Here is a 19,745-nt window from a genome sequence, read left to right as displayed (position 1 = left end):
TGCTAAGTGAAATAAGTCAGACAGAGGAAGAGAAATACTGTATCATTTCACTCACATATGGAATCTAAAAAACAAATGAACAAACATAAAACAGAACACAGTCATAGATACAGAGAACAAACAGATGGTTGCCAGTAGGAAAGTGGATGGTTGCGGGGGATGAGTGAAGTAGGTGAGGGTAGAAACTTCTAGTTACAAAATAAGTGAGTCACAGGGATGTACAGCATGGGGAATATAGTCAGTAATAATCGAATATCTTTGTATGATGACAAAGGTGGTCAAAAAGGTACAAACTTCCAGTCATAAGATAAATAAGTACTGAAATGATTAATACAATTAACACTGCTGTATGTTATAGTTGAAATTTGTAAGAATAAATTCTAAGAGTTCTCATCACAAGGAATAAATATTTTTTTTCTTTTTCTTATCTTTTGTATCTATATGAGATGATGGATGTTCACTAAACTTATTGTGGTAATCATTTTATGATGTATGTAAGTCAAATAATTATGCTGTATACTTCAAACTTACACAGTGCTGTTATGTCAATTATATCTCAATAAAACTGGAAGAAGAACAAATAAAAATAAAAATAGATAAAAAGAGAAGGAAAGAATTTTCAGCCTTGGATTTCTGCCTGTATTCTAGGTGTTAATTTACGTAATGCATCTTGTAGAATCACACCAGAACCTGTGGTGGCAAATCCTACATGGTCCACCAATGTTTCAGGAAGATGCACAAAGGAACAAATGTTTGGTGTTAGAGTGGCCTCAGAAGAGTGGGAGTAGGACCACCCTGAAAGCATGTGAATTTCTTCCTTTAGGGAGGTCTGCCCATATATTTTAAATGACCAGAGTCTTAGTGGTTCAACCAAATGGGCACAAAATAAAAAGCCCCAGGGAATGTTAAGGAGAAACTTTACATGGAAGGAATCATGAATGTCCGCACGATTCCATGTAAAAAGATTTCATCAGAATTATTAATCCTGGCATGTTTCCCTACCACTAACCCATTCTTCTTCATGGAATATGACTTCATGGAATAAGAACTGAGGATGTGGGGTTAGCTTTTTCAGAGATCACTTCTTAGATATCTCTCACTAGATTCTGACCTTATATTGGACATCTAAAGCTACCCAACATTTGCGGCCACAAATTCCAAAGACCTTGTCAATAATACAGATAACATTTGGGTTTCCACACACTTATCTCAGATTCTTATTTCTCTGTTGACACTGAACACATGAGAAAAAAAAAAGAGTGTTATTTATGGATCTCCTAGTTTATCTCCATCACTATATTTCACAGTAACTTACGTCTCCTCTTCAGCTTTCATTTGGAAGGCATCTTCTAACCAATCTAATAATTTGTGTGTAAACTCACTCACGTCTTGCTGTGGGGGGAAAAAAAAAAAGTCTTGTTGATATTCGAGCCTACCAATGAAAACGCTAAATACTGCAACATAAAACTTACAGCCAGTCTTTTCAAATGTGTAATTAACTGACTCCTCACAACAATATCATATGAAATGTTTCACATGAAATGCAAGAAATATTTATAACTTAACCAGAGCATAAAATCAGTATTTGAGAAAAACAAGCATTATATTCATAATCATGTAACTGGGTTTCACCTTAGGAGGGAAAAAAAAATATGTGTGTGTGTGTGTGTGTGTGTGTGTGTGTGTGTATATAAATTCAAACTTATCAATGAGATTTTTAAAAAGTTATTACCTCCTCACAAAGAGCTCTCTAATGAATCTTTATAAAATGAAGGAGCCATACTACCAAAGAGTTCTTCATTATATAAAGATTTATTACTGGTTTCTGTCTCAGAAGGAATATGTGTTTTTAAACAATTCATTTTTTTCCATTCAATTGTCAATGCACAACTTTTTAAGGCATATCCGATTTTACTAAGATATCTGTTAATTTGGATAGGTTGAGCCTAACTAATCACTGACTCCCCGACTATCAAGTCTACCACCTCATGAACTTCGAACTGATTCTCCAATCAGAACCAGCACAATCTTCACCTTTTGCCTTCCCTTCGGTCCTAGATCACCTGACATAGATAAACAGAAATAAGCAGTAGCAGTTGTACTTGTCAACTACCATAAAATTCTTTCAACACTCCGACCTGGAGCATAGCAAACAGGTGTGTATAGACCCTACATGGGGAGTGGAGTGGAGTGGGCTGGGGTGGGGTGGGGGGATAAAGCAACCCTACTATGACTTCCCAAAGACAGATAAATAAGTGTAAGCAATTTGCCTTTATCAAAATAGTCCCAAATATAAAACAAAACTTACTATTATACATTTTTACAGATAGAAGTCTTTTGAAAAGCACCTGGGCCAACCTATTTACCTTTAAAATGTTGAAACTAAGGTCTAGGAAACTTAAATAAATTGCTCCAAAGCCATATAAAGACAACTAAACTTAACACAAAATGCCAGTTATAAACATCCATACCACCCTGTAGTGGGTTAAATTGGGGCCTGTCAAAATATATGTCCACTTGGATCCTCAGAATCTGTCTATATTTGGAATAAGAGTCTTTGCAGATGTAAAGAAGGTACGGATCTCAAGATGAGATCATCCTGGTTTAAGGTAGGCCCTGAATCCAATGATGGGCACTCTTAAAAGAGGAAAAAAAATTAAAAAGAGCAGGCACACAGACATAGAGAGGAAAAGGTCATGTAAAGATGAAGACAAGAGATTGGCACCACAAGCCAAAGCACACCAGGAGTCACCAGATGGTGAAGGCAAGGAAGATTCTCCTTGAGAGCCACCGGAGGGAGCACGGCCCTGCCAACACCTTTATTTTGAACTTCTGGCTTCGAGAACTATAAGAGAATCATTTTCTACTGTCTTGAAATCACTCAATTTGTGGTACTTTGTTACAGCTGGCCTAGCAAACTAATATAATACTTTAAAATGACTTTCCATACTTTTCTATAACATTACTTACCCTGCAAGGTTATATCTGACAAGAAACAAAAAGGTTTCGTACTTATCCAATACTCTTTAGAAGAAAATGTTAGGGGGGAGAAAAACTGAAAACAACAAATATAAGCAAATTCTGATGTGACCACCTTTTTTGTTCATTTATCTTTGCCATAAAAAATGAATTAAAAAAAGCACAGGGAAGGCAGTGGCAAATTCAGACATCTTTCAGCTCTCCACATATCCATGTAACAGATATATATCCAAGTACTACAACAACCACACTGCAAATGTAGCAGATTTTTAAAATCTCCTCTCAAGTATAGTCTATCTTTTGCCCATTATGTCACTGTCATCTTTTCCAACACTGTTGCTATTATTCTCTGCTACTTTCTTTCCTTCTCTTCCGCTTTCCTTCTTTAATTTATGTGACTTCCCACATTATATGTGAAAATGTTGGCTTGTTTATAGACATTTTCTATTTTTAGAGGAAAATTCCCAATATTCTTTCTAAAAAATGGATAAAAATTAACCGAACAGCACTACAAAAAGATTGGGAAATAAAAGAACAATAAAATAACAAAGTTAATGTCATTCAGAAACCTTTTCTGAGTAATTTCAGAAAACTACTTTCTTCCAGCAAAAAGAGGCATATCAAAAGCATGTATATTATACTGACACTGGGTTATCACACCTTGGTGAAGATTTTTAATTAAAAATTTGTGAACATTCTTAATTTTACCCACTGCTTTCATTTAGTAAATTATAATATAAATTACAGCTTCATTTATCATATACTTTCAACATTATCACTATTTCTTAATTTAAAAGTAAATCTTCCAAATAAACAATGTTTTAAATGGCTCCAGCTTATTTGTATAAAGATAAATGACAACATCTTTGTCATTTATCTTTGAAAAAAACTGCTTAAGATCAGATTAAATAAAAACTTTAATAAACAAGTAAGCACAACAAAGCTACCTGCTGGGAGTCATTTGATTTGAAAGCATCCTTAAGAATTTCAACTGCTCTTGATGGATCAACATATTTCCTTTTAGTACCAACAAGAAGTGCAAATAGATACCGAAGCTCACGCATAAAAGGCAAATTCCGATGCTCCTATTGAAAAAAAAGAAAAAATCCTTAAGTGAAGATTAAAATCTTTACTGGTAAAGAAATACTCACTTTAAAATTAACCAAAAATTTAACTAATATAGATTAGGGATGAATCTAGCACTCCTATTATCATAAAAGAAGAAGTGATCGTGTCATCTAGGAGACTGAAAGAAGGAATCAAACACGGAAAGAGCAGAGGACCTAGACTAAGCTCACAATTTTAGAATAAATGCCACATATTCACAGTAAATCATGTCGTTACTCAGCCAAGAATATCATCATTTAAGTCTGTTTATTATAATCCTTTCATTCAGCAAAGCCCAGCTGCTGCTGAGGACAGCAATAACAAGAGCCAACATTCAATGAGTACTAACCACGTGCCAGGCACTACTTAAGTACTTTATGCTCAATAAACCCATTTAAGCAAAAATCCCCCTCCTCCATGAAGCCTTCCCAGGCCCCTCCAAGTCAATGATCTCTTCAAACTCCACATCTACTGAAATTAATGTTTTTCATTCAGCAATGAATCACTACTGCCACTGTTATGTGAAAAACCTAATTATCAGACACATTAGTCTAATAAGTAATTAGACTAGATCCTAATATTAGACTAATGTATCATCACTCTAGTGTTCCTTTGAAAACTCATTGTTTTTCTTCTTCTTCCATAAGGAACAAAAACAACCCAATATTATCAATCACAAACAATTTATTTTAAAATAAGAAAACGTTTTATAAGAATGTAATTCACATGTCTTAGTGAAATACATTATGGTAACAAATCAGACGGGCAGTTCTTACTATAGTTAGCTCCTGAAATAACAATTTTAATAGATAAAGCTTACATATACTATTTAAATATTAGAAAAATTTTCCAAGTTTGCATAGTTTTGAAGCAGTGTGTCTGTGTGTGTACAGTTGTTACTCAGAATAATATAATCAATTAATAAAGAAACAGTTGCTCCCACAATACATTAAAAAGCAGTCCTAAGAAATAGGTGTAAAGGAATAAAATTGATTCCAAATATTTATTTAATCTAAAAACTACATACCCATTCTAGCAATCAGAAAGTACATAAAGTCTAACATAAAAATGCTAAGTTACAGAAAACATGGATTTTATTTAAGCATAATAAATTCCATCACTGATGATAAGGATGAAATGCAAAAGTTTTAAATGAGATAAAACTAATCCATGATTTTTCTGTGGTACTTAGTATTCCCCAACAAGTGCCCTATATAAATAAGTTTCAAGAGTGTAAATTTAAAAAATTTTAATCCATAAAATAATTTTCAGGAATCTCCTTAATTTCTTGTGATCAATTTCTTCATTTATCACTGTACCTAAGGCAAGGCAGTTTTTTGAGACATTCCTTGCCAAGTGACAAGAATGAAATAAATGACTTTTGAAAATCAAGTGAAATTCTGCTGAGACGCGTATGTGAAAAGTTTAATACTTTAATAAAACATTTTTTGCTCTCAGCCAATTCCTGTGGCTAGAAAATCTTGAATTTCAAAAGGCAAAATGAGTGGTTGCTGTTAAGACTAGCCACTGCATGGCTAAATTATGAAAATACCACCACATCTAGAAATTATTCAAACACAATTCTTTATGTTTAAACAGATTTATTAAGATATAACTGATGTACAATATACTGTACATTAGAAACTGTACAATTTTACAAGCTTCACATATGTATACACCCATGAATGTATCACCACAATCAATAACATACCTGTCCATCACTCCCAAAACTTTCTTCATTCCTCACTCCCCTCCCTAATCATTCCCAGGTTACTTTACACTTTCTAGAAATTTATATAAATCAAATCATACTCTATGTACTCATTTTAGTCAATGGTTTCCTGCAATCAGCATAATTATTTTGAACTTCATCCATATGTTTATGTACATTAATAATTAATTCCACTTTATTGCTGAGTGGGATTCCATTGTGTGGACAGACCACAACTTATTTATCCATTAACCTGCTCCAGCTGCAGGGGATATTATTGGATGTGGCTTTGTGTGGACATATGGTTTCATTCCTCTTGAGTAAAGAACTGAAGGGAAATGGCAAGGCTGTATGGTAGATGTTTTTAAGAAACAAACAAATTGCTTTCGAAAGGCATTAAACTACTTTATATTCTCACTGGCAGTGTAATGAGAGTTCTAAGTCCACATTCTAAAACACCTGGATATGGGCTATATTTTTTAACTTTAGTTCTTCTAGTGGCACCCCTCATTTTAATTTGCATTTGGCCTAATGACTAGTAACATTGAGCATCATTTCATGTAGTTATTTACAATCTGTGTATCTTCTTTGGTGTTGTAATCTGTTGAGATATTTTTCCCAATATAGTAATAGGTTACTTGTCTTACTATTGAGATGTAAAAGTTCTGTATATAGTTTAGATACAATTCCTTTGTGTGATATATATTTTGCTAATATTTTCTCCCAATCTGTGGCTTGCCTTTTCATTTTGTATGAATTTTTCAAAGACAAGTTTTTCATTTTGATGAAAATGAAACATCAATATTCTTCTTGTATGATTTGTACCTGTTTATTATCCTTCTTAAGAAATCTTCTCTTAATCCAGAACCCTAAAATTTTCTATGTTTTCCTCAAGAATTTTTATAGTTTTAGTTCTTTGTTTTAGGCCTATAGTTCATTGTGGGTTTTTTTTTTTTCATAAATAGTGTCCTGTAAAGGTTGAAAAGTATTTTTCTGTCTAAGACATCACTGGTTTAAAAGATTTTCCTTTGACCACTGAATTGTTTTGGCAACTTTGATTAAAACCAACTACCCCTATATGTGTTGTTCTATTTCAGGACTCTCTATTCTGTTCTACTGATCTATATGCCTGTTGTTTTCATCAATAACACAGTGTCTTGATCATTGTAACCAAATAATTAATTCCTCCAACACTGCCTTTCTCTTTAAAACTGCTATGGCTATTCCACATCCCTTGATTTTGCATATAAATTTTACAATCAATTTGTCAACTCCTATGAAAATGCCTGCTGGGATTATAACTGGATTGCACTGATTCTATAGATTAAACTGGGGACAACTGGTATCTTAAAAAACTTGAATCCCCTGATCCATGACAGTATATCTCTTTATTTCTTTAATTTCTCTCAGCAATGTTTTGTAGTTTTCCATATCTTTTGTCTACTTTATCTCTAATATTACATATTTTATGCTATCTTACATAAGTATTTTTTAATTTAAATTCCCAATTGTGTGCTGCTAGTATTAAGAAATACAATTGATTTTTGTATGTTTGCCTTGTATCACGTAATGTTGCTGAATGAACTCACTTCTTGATTCTGGCATCTTTTTTTTTAGTAGAGTACTTAAGATTTTCTAAATAGACAATCAGTCATATAAATGAAAAGACAGCTTTGTTTCTTCCTTTCCAATCTGCATGCTTATTTCTTTTTCTTACCTTACAGCACTGGTTAAGAACCCCAGTCTTATGTTTAATAGAAAAGTGGTGAGGGACATCTTGTTTGTTCCTGATCTTTGAGGAAAAGGATTCAGTCTTACACCATAAAGTATTATAATTAGTTGTAAGTTTCTCATAAATGAGTTTTATCAGGATAAAAAAGTTTTTTAGTTTCTGAGAGATTTTGCCATAAATATGTTAGCTTTTGTCAAATCCTTTTTCTTCATCTACTGAAGACAGTCATATGGCTCTTCTTGTCTAATATGTTAATATGATGAATTATACTGATTTTTGAACACTAAACCAAATCTTTCAGTCCTGGATAAACCCCACCTGCCAATGAGGTATTATTATCCTTTATATGTGCTTCAGCGTTCAACTTGCCGAAAATCTGACAATTTTTGCTTCTATTATTCATGAGGAATATTGGTCTGTAGTTTTCTTTTAAAATATATTTTTCTACTTTTGGTTTCAGCATAATGCTGGTCTCATACAGTAAATTTGGAAGTTTTACCTCTTCTTCAATTTTCTGGGAAAACATGTAGAGAATTGCTATTATTTCTTCCTTAAATGTTTGGTATAACTCACCAATAAACCTTGCTGCTATTGATTTTTTTGTTTGTTTGGTGGGTAGGTTCTTAACTAAAAATTCAATTTCTTTAATATAATATAGAGATACTCAGGTTATCTATCTTTTCATCAGTTTCAATAGCTGTTAGCTTTTAAAATATTTTAAAATATTTCCACTATTCTCTTTTATTGTCTACAGAATATGCAGTGATGTGCCCCTCTTTCATTCTTTATTTTGGTAATTTGTTTCTTCTCTCTTTTTTCCTACTCAGTCTACTTAGAAGGTTATCAATTTTACCAACTTTCTTAAGAAGCAGCTTGTGGTTCCATTAATTTTTCTCTACTGTTTTCCTGATGTCTAATTCATTGATTTATGTACTTGTCTTTATTATTTCCTTTCTTCTGCTTTCAAATTGAGCTTTCCCCCCCTAATTTCCTGATGCAATCTGATTCCGTTAATTTGAAACAATTCTTATTTTCTAATAAGGCATTTAGTTCATGTATTTTCCACTAACCACCGTTTTAGCTAAATCCCTCTAATTCTGATACATCATGTTTTAATTTTTATTCAGTTCAGAATACTCTGAAATTTCTTCTTTGATTTGTTCTGTGTTCCTGGCATTATTTAGAGATGTAAATAATTTCCAAGTACTAGGGCGGTTATCTAGATATCTTTCTAATTGCAAGTAATAATTCTAAATAATCATGTGAATTATAAATATACTTCAACCAAGACATCAGAACAAAGAACTAACCAAATTGTGACAGAGGGAGGCAACAGTCCAAAAAGTTTCATGTAAAAACTTTAATGACTGAAAGGTGTTTGCTTAATTTCTCTGGAAGTATGAGTAGTTGGTCAGGTGATCTTGCTTCCCTTTTGAAAATGGCTTATCAGTCTGACACTTTATGGCCAAAGATTATGGCATGAAAAGCTGGTTATAAATCAAATTATATTCCCACTAGCTAGCATTATAAATGTTTCACATGTCTGCAGGAAAAGTAGATTTCAAAATTAGACACTAAAAGGAAAACATAATTTAATAATGTATTATTACTATTAACAATAGGCCACACAAAGTTCAACACTTTACTGAAATCTAAAACTTTAACTTGTCTTTGCAACCAGTTCCCTTCAGGGGTATTCAGGGGTACAGTTTCTTTATGACAAGATCACTGAAGTCTTACACTCAAGGATATCATCTCCATAATTAATTTTTTTCATTAAGTATGAATTTCTGCATGCAAATCAGTCCTATCTTTTGAAAAGCTAATATGAACAGTATAAAAACTAGCAGTAGCTGACACCTAGTACTTACTATGTACCAGGTACTTCTAAGTCCTTTATGTGTTTTATCTCATTTAATTCTCGCAGCAACTCTATAAAATAACTGCTGTTATTATTTATGCTTTTCAGATAAGGAAAACGAGCAGTAACTAGATCAAGCAGGTCCACAGCCAGAACCCAGGAAAGGTGGTCCTGATGCCTGTGCTCTCTGTCATATTATATTGCCCAGCAATATTAGAAGCTACAGATTTGCACTGCAAAGACAACCAGTGCAAAACTAACCTTTTAAAGAGCTCATCTACAGAAATAACTGATAAATTTTTAATTTCCACACAATTTTTCAGGAGGCAACTGAGTAAAGTCCTTGAATTGTAAATGGTAACCTATAAAATTTACTGAAATTTGACATACAAAAAAAAGAAGAAAAAAGCAATTACTAAAGTGAAACAAAAAAATTGGCCTATTACTGACACACAGGTGAAGAAAACTTCATATTTACAATATATTAACCAAGAATAGGAAGTTACTGTTGTAGCTGAGATTAATAGGTTCACATTCAAATTTGACACTATTTCAGATTTGATTTGGCAAATTTCCCAAAAGCAAGCACAGATAAAATATGAAGATCATATATACTCTGCTTAAAAATTTTTCATAATTTTACCTTTTGGTTTCGGGGTAAATCTTGAACATTTGATGGAGGCTTGTAATTCAGAACTAGTCTTCTAAATTCCAAAAGATTGAATAATGACTGAAAAAGAACAATTTAAGATAACCAAAGGGAAAATTCTATTACCAGAACTATAAAAATATGACTGGCCTGAGAGATTTCTCTTATATACAGAATATTACCCACTAGCACAAGAAGGCCTATTTTCTCCCTGAGAAGAAGTCACATTTCTTTTATTTTGACATATTATTCTTAATCATTAACAATATTTGCGGTACTGCAAAGGAGAAAATTATACGTGGACAACTCAAAAAAAACATAATATATATTATTAAAAGTTTCCTTTCTTTATGTTACTATGTGCCTAAGCAGTTTCCTCAAAATAAAATCTACACAAATGCAAAGTCAAGAATTTTTAGACATGTTATCTTCAGTATGAGTTTTCTAGAGGTATCAATTCTACAAAAACATAGTACAAATAAATTTATGGGCCACACGCTAGGTGATAGAGACACAAAGAAATTACATATTATTGCTAATGGTCAAGGAGACACACAACATAGAAAAGAGACAGATATTTAATAATTATAACAATAGCAGTGTTACTCCAAAATACTGTAATACTGATCATGTAGAGCATAATGAAAGCATGTGAAAGATGCTCATGAAAAAGCTTCCTGCAGCTATGTTTTTAAGCTATAGCTTGTAACCCTTTAATGTCATCATGATAAACATTAATTTTAAAAACAAATAAAATATAATGGAAAATATCAGAACATGTCATAAACAGTCAATTCACCAGAGTATCTTTTGTAAAATTTTCATTGGTGATATTTTTACATACATATGTATGTGTAAAGTGTTTTACAATGTAAAACATATTCCTTTCTGTGAGTCACAGTTTATAAAGTTTGAAAATCATTGTACTGGAGGTGATAATGTATTCAATCTTAGTAAAAGATGGGTTAGCCAACTTGCTAGAAAATAAAAATAGCACCACAAATCCATAAGAAAACAAGATTTTGTTTAGTACTGGGTGTTGGGAAAACTGGTCCACTATATATAAAGAAATAGTCATATATAGATATATAGATATAGATGTGGATTAAAGACCTAAATATGAAAGGTAAAACCATAAAACTGATAATTGTGATCTGAAGTATTTTTTTAATTAAACAATAGAACATATTCATTCATTTATTCATTCATTTAACAAATATTTATGGAGCACCCACTACATGCCAGACACAAGGAAGACAGGCAGCAGAGAATAAAATATACCAAGTCTCTGCCCTTGTACTATCTTGTTATTGCAAGTTAAAACAATTAGAGCAGATGTTATAAATCAGAAATAATAAGTACAATAACAGACCAAAATCAGAAACTTAAAGAAGCAGCAGCATTTAAAAGCCAGAGGAAAAAGAGCTATAAGAAAGACAAAATAAAAATAGTAAAGGAAGTGTGGAGTATGAGATCACAGAAGAAAAAAGGAGTAGAAAAAGCTTTCAAACATAGTTGTGTATCAGAATAACTGCAGAGCTTTAAAAATTCCTGTCAGAAACCTCTCAACAAAGATATAAAGTACCATAGAAGATTCTGGAGTACATCAAAGAATCACTGGCAAATTTCATGAAGGACAAGATTAGCAAAGGTTGAAGGTTGCCACATTCTAGTAAGGTAAGGGCAAGAAAATAATCTTTAGACTTGTCAACTGGGAAGTCACCTTTCCAGTAGAATGGTAGAACGGCAGAAGAGCAGAAATGAGTCCTGAAGAGATGGGATAAAAGTAAGGGGGACAAAGTATAGACTGTTCTTACAAGGAATTTAAATAGGAAAGAGAATATTGACAAATCTGGAGAATCTCAATCCCACTTCTGTGCTCTGAGCTCCCACTGGAAAGCTTTTTTCTTCTTCCTGAACACCCTTTAGAATTTCCTTTGGTGTGGGTCTCCTGGTAACAAAGTATTTCAGCTTCTGCTAAACTGAAAATTGTGGGGGTTTTTTAAAGATTTTTGCTAGTTATAGAATTCTAGACAGCCAGTTAACTTTTCCCAGAACTTTAAAGATAGCATTTCTGTTGAGAAGTCAACCGTTAGTCTTATTTTTGCTCCTTCATAGAGGTGATACACCTTTTCCATCTGGCTACTTTTAGTATTTTCTCTGTATAGAGTGTTTTTCTATTTTACTACGATGTGCCTTGGTGTAGTATTCTTTACATTCATACTACCTGGTTCCTATTGCTTCCCTAATCTGTGGCTTCATCTCTTTCATCAAGTTTGGAATATTCTTTGTCATCTCTTCAAATATTGTTTTTATCCATTTCCCTTTTAGTTTCCCTCTGGAACCAAAAATAAATTGTGTTAGTACAATTCACACCATGTCCAAAATATCTCTTATATGCTCTCATCTGTATCTCATGGCTTCAGTGTGAAAATGTTCCACAAACTGTCCAGTTGACTAATTCTCTCTTCAGTTGTGTCTGATATCCTGCTAAACTCTTCCACTGATATCTCAACTTCATTTATCATATTTTTCAGTTCTAAAATTTCTATTTTGTTCTTTTTATAGCTTTTAGTTTTCTATCAAAATTCTCAATCATGCTTCTAATTCCTTGAGCATAGTAATAGTTACATAACAAATAATTCAATTTTTAGGTTTCTCTGTAGGTATATTTCTAATTATCCATTATTTTCTCTTAATTTTGGGACATGTCTTATTTTCTGATATAACTAATTATGACTGATTTGAGTGCTAGACATTGTATGTAAAAAACTGCAGAAAATTCAAAGTTCAAGATGATAGTATCTTCTAACAGAATTTACATTTCCTTCTGGCAGGCAGCAAAACTGGGACTACTTGCAAGCCTAGATCATCTTAACCCAATCAATTCTGAGAAAATCTCAAGCTGGGATTCACAAATTACAAAGCCTGGTCTATTTTCAGTTCTCAGTTAAATCTAGGGTGTAGCCCTTTAGAAGTTAACTGAAAATCTCAGGTGTTTCCTAGGGCTCCAAGCCTGTGTGAAACTTTGCTTAGCTCCCCAGCCAATCAGCGGTCACTCCTGAAATTGCCTCAAAGATAAAATCAGCCCAAAATGTGAAGCTTACTCTCTGAAATTCTTGTTCTCTCAAAGTGTAGCCTCAAAATTCCTCACTGCTTTAGGGTTTATGATGCCTTCAAAAAACTGGTTTTTCATTTTTCTTTTGTTTTGTTTTGGACTCCAGCAAAATATGAGCAGGTAGATGTCCGAAAACAACTTAATATGCTACTACCCAAAGTAGAATTTGTGACCATGGATTATTACAACAAATCATAGAAATTTATTTTAAGTACCAATCTATACCATAAATCAGGCATAGCAGTATTAGTCAACATATTCCTTCAAAAGGGGTGGGAAAGAGTCATTGTCACTACTGCCTAAATTGTGTTTGTGAGTCATACACATTGAAAACAAGCATCCTTTCATTCAGTCCAAAGCTAATGTGTCAATTTTGAAATTTGTTAAAGCAGAGTTTGGTTAAACTCTTGCTAATATCAGAGAGCTAATGGAAGATGAGAGTTTAAATACATGATTTGTGGAAAACAAAAAGAGTGATGACAAGAGAGCAAAGGGAGACATAAACTGTCTATAATAAAAGATACTAAGGAAAAGCAACATAAATTCTCCTTGGTGTATTTTTTAAAAAATGAAATGGTATCAGATAAGTTTCAATGTGAGATACAAACAGACTGGCATGATTAAAAACTGAAAGTCTGTATACAGAGCAATTAAAGCCCTATGTCCTTCCCAGACTGAGAAGCATCAGACAAGTACTCTCTCCTCTGTGGAATACAGGAAAATTTAAACTTTGAATATAATTTAACTGACTCAGGTTCATAAAATCAGTCATAGTGTATTTTAGGGTAGGATGAGATTCAGGGCTACAAATAGGGTTAAGTAAAAGCCTGCCAACTGACCCCCAATTGTCCCTTCCCCAATTCCCTTTCTCTAGATCTGCTTTTGGAAAGTTAGGATCCAGTCTGGATTTGAGGCACAGAAATCTCATGTTGTAAAGGACTCCTCTCACCAAAAAAAAAAAGAAAGAAAAAAGAAAAAAAAGGAGTTAACATGCTTGAGATGTTTGAGTATATGAAACACACTATTGATAATACCTCAAAAGAGAGGTTGAAGCAGTTGGAAATTTTTAAGGATAAGAATACAGAAAACAGAAAGAAGAAAAGGTGGCAACTGACAACTCCAGGAAAACAAAGCATTACAGAGGGGTAGTCTTAGTAAACCACTATAATGTTTACAAAGTAAAAGAAAATGTAAACACTGACTACTGACTATTTTTAACTGGTGATATAACTATGTTGGGAGATGAAAGGAAAGGCAATTCTAGGTAGGTGAAATGAAAGAGCTAAATTCCCATTTATCTCTGCAGAAAGGCATGTCATTTAGAAAAACGAAGATAGCAAGAGAAACAGCTAGAATTGGTTGTAGATGCCTTTAAGAAGCAGGATTATGCTTCTCAGGCAGGGTGGTTTGGAGCAGAGGACTGCTGTTTTTCACAAGGCTTTTATTGCTATGGGATTTTTGGTTTTCTCTTTGAACTACGTACTCATGTTCTTTGATGAAAATTAGAGACAAAAGCAAGTGCTATGAAAAACACGTTAAATGATATCATGAAATGTTTTGAAAACTTGCAGCACCTTTTCAATACCATACTTTAATACATTAGAGTGGTAGAAGCATCTTAAGTCTTCAATTCCACCATAAGTAATATATGCTCCTTTACGGTTCATTCATTTACAACTCAGTAATTACTTACAGGGTTCCTCCAACATGTCAGACACTCTACTATACACTGTTGGTACAGAACAGTAACCTAGATGATGTGCTCTCTGCCCTCAGGGTGCCTGTATTTTAGTCAACTTAGAGTTTCATAATTTATGCATAAGGCGACCATATACTTTATCATCCAACCCATAACCCTGCTGAGTATGAAAAAGGGCTTTGAGACTAATTAATAGGTGCTGATAGATCTACAATGTGAGTAAACTGGGACTGTACCAGGCAAACTGAGAAGTATGAGCACCTTACTTCTGAGCATCTCAGAGGCATCCAAATGGGAATGGTGCTAAGGTGTATCATGAGAATCCATGGATTACTTGAATTTAACACCCCAAACCAGAGAAAGAGAATATATTCCTATAAGTAACTACCTAATTCACTGACACCCTAGTAGAAAAAGAAGCCCCAATTAGTACTTTCTACATAAAAGTTCCTTTTGAACAGGATGAAAATAGTCCTGACTAGATAACTGGTTGATACCCAATCTAAAGACAGTCAGGCTAATATTATTAGCATCCAAAAGATTATGTAAGCCATTCTTCTCTTTGCTTACAGTCTCTTTCTGATATTGTTCCTTCCTTCCAAAATAGTTAGGTCTCAGTACCTAAAGGAACAAATATAACAAAGCTGTGCCTTCTGTAGCCTATCCTCATTACCTACTCTGAAGTTAGAGATTTATAATCCCAGTAAACTACTATAATTGGTAGAAATACTTACAAAAGAGAATTACCAGTTGTTTCATACTAGTCTTGCCAACTAAGTATAATAAATTCCATCCCTGAGAAAAGTTTGTAATTGAAACTTCACAATATATTTATGTCACAGTCTTAACAAGTTCCACCTTGCTTTGGAAAATACAATTTTAAAACTTCCAACACTAGGGCTTCCCTGGTGGCACAGTGGTTGAGAGTCCGCCTGCCGATGCAGGGGACATGGGTTCGTGCCCCGGTCTGGGAGGATCCCACGTGCCGCGGAGCGGCTGGACCCATGAGCCATGGCCACTGGGCCTGCGTGTCCGGAGCCTGTGCTCTGCAACAGGAGAGGCCGCAACAGTGAGAGGCCCGTGTACCGCAAAAAAACAAAACAAAACAAAACTTCCAACACTAATACAGATTTCCTACCCAAATTTTCTTTCGTAAGTGAAAAGTTCCATTTATGATGATAAAACTGTTATATTTTAGATGTCTGTGAAATTAAGGAAATGTCAAGAAATGAAAAAATAAAATATTTCAATTACTAGAAATGAAAAGTAAAAGGTACTTAAAATGGGTTAAGAGACTTTAAAATTACATTCAAAAATAAAACGAAGTTATCTCCAGATAAATTTTTCTTCCCACCCACAATTTTCTGAACTCTGAAGCTTTATGTTTTCCCACATCCCCAAGTCAGTATCTTATTACTTTATTATAACCCAAATTTTTCAAGGTTAGCGGTTACTTCTCCGAGGTGTTTATTCTAACTAAACTATTGATTCTTTAGAAGCACTTTCTTACTTCTTATAGTTTTCTAAGAGAAACAGCTAATCAATGAACCTCATTTACTGGCTCTAATAGTGTAAAGGTAGCATCTACTTATCCAAATACAGGCTGCAAAGCATACTCATAAACACTCAGATCAGAGCCTTAAAACTGTGCTTCATATTTTAAAATGATGACTAAGGCTTCCCTGGTGGCGCAGTGGTTGGGAGTCCGCCTGCCGTTGCAGGGGACGCGGGTTCGTGCCTGGGTCCAGGAGGATCCCACATGCCGCGGAGCAGCTGGGCCCGTGAGCCATGGCCGCTGGGCCTGCGTGTCTGGAGCCTGTGCTCCACAACGGGAGAGGCCACAACAGTGAGAGGCCCGTGTACCACAAAAAAAAAAAAAAAAAAAAAAATGATGACTAAATTATGAAATTTAGATTGAACAATGAAATGCAAAAACCCTTACTAACAGTGCAAGTAAAGTAAAGCAAGATAGCCTATTAACAAGATATAAGAGGGGCTTCCCTGGTGGCGCAGTGGTTGAGAGTCTGCCTGCCGATGCAGGGGACAAGGGTTCATGCCCTGGTCCGGGAGGATCCCACATGCTGTGAAGCGGCTGGGCCGGTGAGCCATGGCCACTGAGCCTGCGCATCCGGAGCCTGTGCTCCGCAACGGGAGAGGCCACAACAGTGAGAGGACCGCATAACACACACACACAAAAAAAGAAGACCTAAGATGAGATATTGTTGGCATGTAAGTGAACAATTAATGCATACTCAAGGCCAAGAACAAAAGTATCATCACAAATTTATGCTAATCAAGGTACTCCTTAACATTTTAATAGGCTGGAAAAGAAATAACATAGCATATTATTAACTAGTATATACCACAGTTTATTAAAAAGTGAGGCATAAATCCAGAAAACCAAAGGAAATCAAATTATATAATATTATTTGCCAGAAAGGCAGAAAAGAGTTGGAAATTATAACATGGAAGGAGAAAAAAAGTTAAAACTACAGGTTAATCACCTAGAGAACACAATTAACAACCTTGTAGAAATGAACTTAATAACCTGTGAGTTGCTTTAATATCATATGAAGTTTACGCTGTATACAGTTTTGGAAAAGTACAAAATGATGAGATATTTTGAATGTAAAAGAATGTAAATTAGAAAACATCTAATGATTTTAAAAGTACTCATCAGAAATAATAAATAAGCTACAATTCAGCTGTATTAGGAAAATAAGCACAAATATTAATTTTCCTAAATGGCAATTAAAATTAAGAGCATGTTATTATTCATAGATTTTTTTATTTAAGGAGACTTTAACATTTTGCAATTTGATGGATAACAGTATCAATGTCTGAGAATGGTAAAGATTTATGACAAAAGTCGTATCACAAAGTTTAAAAAAAAAAAGAAAACTAGTCCAAATTGAGAAGATAATGGATATCTACGCATACAAACATTTTTCATTTTAGAATAAGGAGCTCAAGAAACATTTCATTAAGGGCTTTCCAAGTTAGAAAGAAAATATGTTATTCTCAATTAATCAACATTTATTCTTTACATCATTCTCACATACGTATTGAGAATTATTTGTCAATCTGTTCCCTCCTCAAATAAAATGCTCTCTTACATAAAAATAGTATTTAAATGACTATAATTCTTGAATGATATTTTCCATTATATATAAATAATTCTGATCTGATTTTGGTTTCATATCTTGGTTACATCCTTCCCTAAATTTGCAGGGATTTATATACAAAAATATTTTCTTTCCACTCTGACAATTCCCAACAAATGGGAAGGAAGAAACATTAATTCTGAATACGGCATTAGGTAGTGTTCTATCATTAAAACTCCATACTGGGAGTGAGGAACAAAGTGGGGTGGGGAATACTGCAATCCCCAAACTAGGTTAGTAGACAGAAAGGCATACTAAAACCTGGTCTGCAGTTGTATACAGCTTAAAAGAAACACAACCCCAACCCACTTTCCATTGCTGTCAGGCCCACCAAATAAGATCTGCATAAAGACTCTTACCTGAATAACAGCACTAAACCAGCAAGTATTGCCAACATTCTTTAGTCCAACAGGAGCTTTGTCCTGCCTTTTTCTATCATAAGGGTTTCGAGAATCTCTCCAAACTTCAGTAGGTGTCCTCTTCAAACATGCTTTATTTTCTGCTATGCTGGCTTCAAGAACTCTTAAACAATGGGAAGAAGATAATGGGGAAAAAAAGTACAGTATTAATTTAGTGCTGTACCCTAGAAAATAGCATACTATAAGGATTTTAATAGATTATGCTCTAGACAATCCATCTGGGGAAGTAATATTTAAAACTAAATTTATTCAAGCGGAAGCTATTTTTCTTTAAGAACATAGCCGTGGCAATGCCAACACATCAAGAGGCATGCAGCCTATTTTTCTCAGAAAAAGGAAATTTCAAACACAAAAAGACAGCATTATGTAATAGGAAATATATTAAATTATGTTTCAACAAATTAGAGGCTTAGTACCAGGGATACAGTACCTAGATAAGTTTTCTGAAAAGTCACTGTATTGAAGTACATATTTACAATATAACATAATGACTAATTTTTATAAGAATTACTTTGAATCAAGAAAACTAAAAATTGAAAAAAACTGTACTTTTATTCCTCTGACCGTTAATTCCCTTTTCTATTATAAAAAGGGTAAGGTAAATTCTAGGGTTCCTTTCAGTTCTAGAGATCCATGATTCTACAAGAGCTAAATAAAGGGAGAGAATATTTATGTGTTCACTTCTTTACCCAAAAGTTTGCCTAGGGAAAAATCTACTGAAATAAATATCTACATATCAGAATAATAAAAGATTAACCTCTTCAAAATAAATGCACCTACAGAATATCTAAAAATAATATCTAAACACGGCTAAGAGTAATGCTACTTTGCTTAATGGTGTTCTTTTCTTGCTCTTAAACATGAAACAACATGCTGGAAAACCCTAATCCCCACATATAAACTAACCATGCATTTCTGCCAGCTCAAGACATGTGTTACTTACTATTCTAAATAAGCATAAATAATAGCTAAATATCTTAACTCACTTTGTATTCATTATAAAACCTCAGCAAGAATAAGTTTTTTCAACTTTTTTGGCTTCTTGAGAAGATCTCATTCATGCTACACTATTTTTCTCCTAAAGATGTTGCTCTATGAGATTAATGTCAAAATAATATAGCTATTTTCCTTAATTATGCAGAAAAAGTAAATTATTCTTTTGCCACTAACCTTACAACATGACATTAGATACAATGTATTAGGATTCCAAACTAGTATTACTTAAAATAACCTATATGAATGTAGGATAGAGTCTTGTTTGGGAATCAGTGAAACCACATACTGAAAAACAAAAGCAGAAAACAAC

General features: G+C 33.7%; 1 protein-coding gene across 6 annotated transcripts in view; it reads right to left on the bottom strand.

The window, feature by feature from the left end:
• USP25 (ubiquitin specific peptidase 25) overlaps positions 1 to 19,745 on the bottom strand; it is a 142,418-nt gene that overhangs the window by 78,204 nt on the left and 44,469 nt on the right. For all 6 annotated transcript variants that reach the window (XM_067034938.1, XM_059065617.2, XM_059065616.2 and 3 more), the window contains 4 exons: positions 18,380 to 18,542; positions 10,034 to 10,120; positions 3,927 to 4,064; positions 1,316 to 1,392 (listed from right to left, as the gene is read on the bottom strand). In XM_067034938.1, the coding sequence (XP_066891039.1) occupies positions 1,316 to 1,392; positions 3,927 to 4,064; positions 10,034 to 10,120; positions 18,380 to 18,542 (465 nt within the window). The remainder of the gene's footprint in view (positions 1 to 1,315; positions 1,393 to 3,926; positions 4,065 to 10,033; positions 10,121 to 18,379; positions 18,543 to 19,745) is intronic.

Source organism: Kogia breviceps, chromosome 5 (assembly GCF_026419965.1).
Source record: "Kogia breviceps isolate mKogBre1 chromosome 5, mKogBre1 haplotype 1, whole genome shotgun sequence".
In the NCBI taxonomy this organism is placed as follows: Eukaryota; Metazoa; Chordata; class Mammalia; order Artiodactyla; family Physeteridae; genus Kogia; species Kogia breviceps.
The sequence above is the reverse complement of the archived record's forward strand: the minus strand, read 5'-3'. Positions and strand labels throughout refer to the sequence as shown.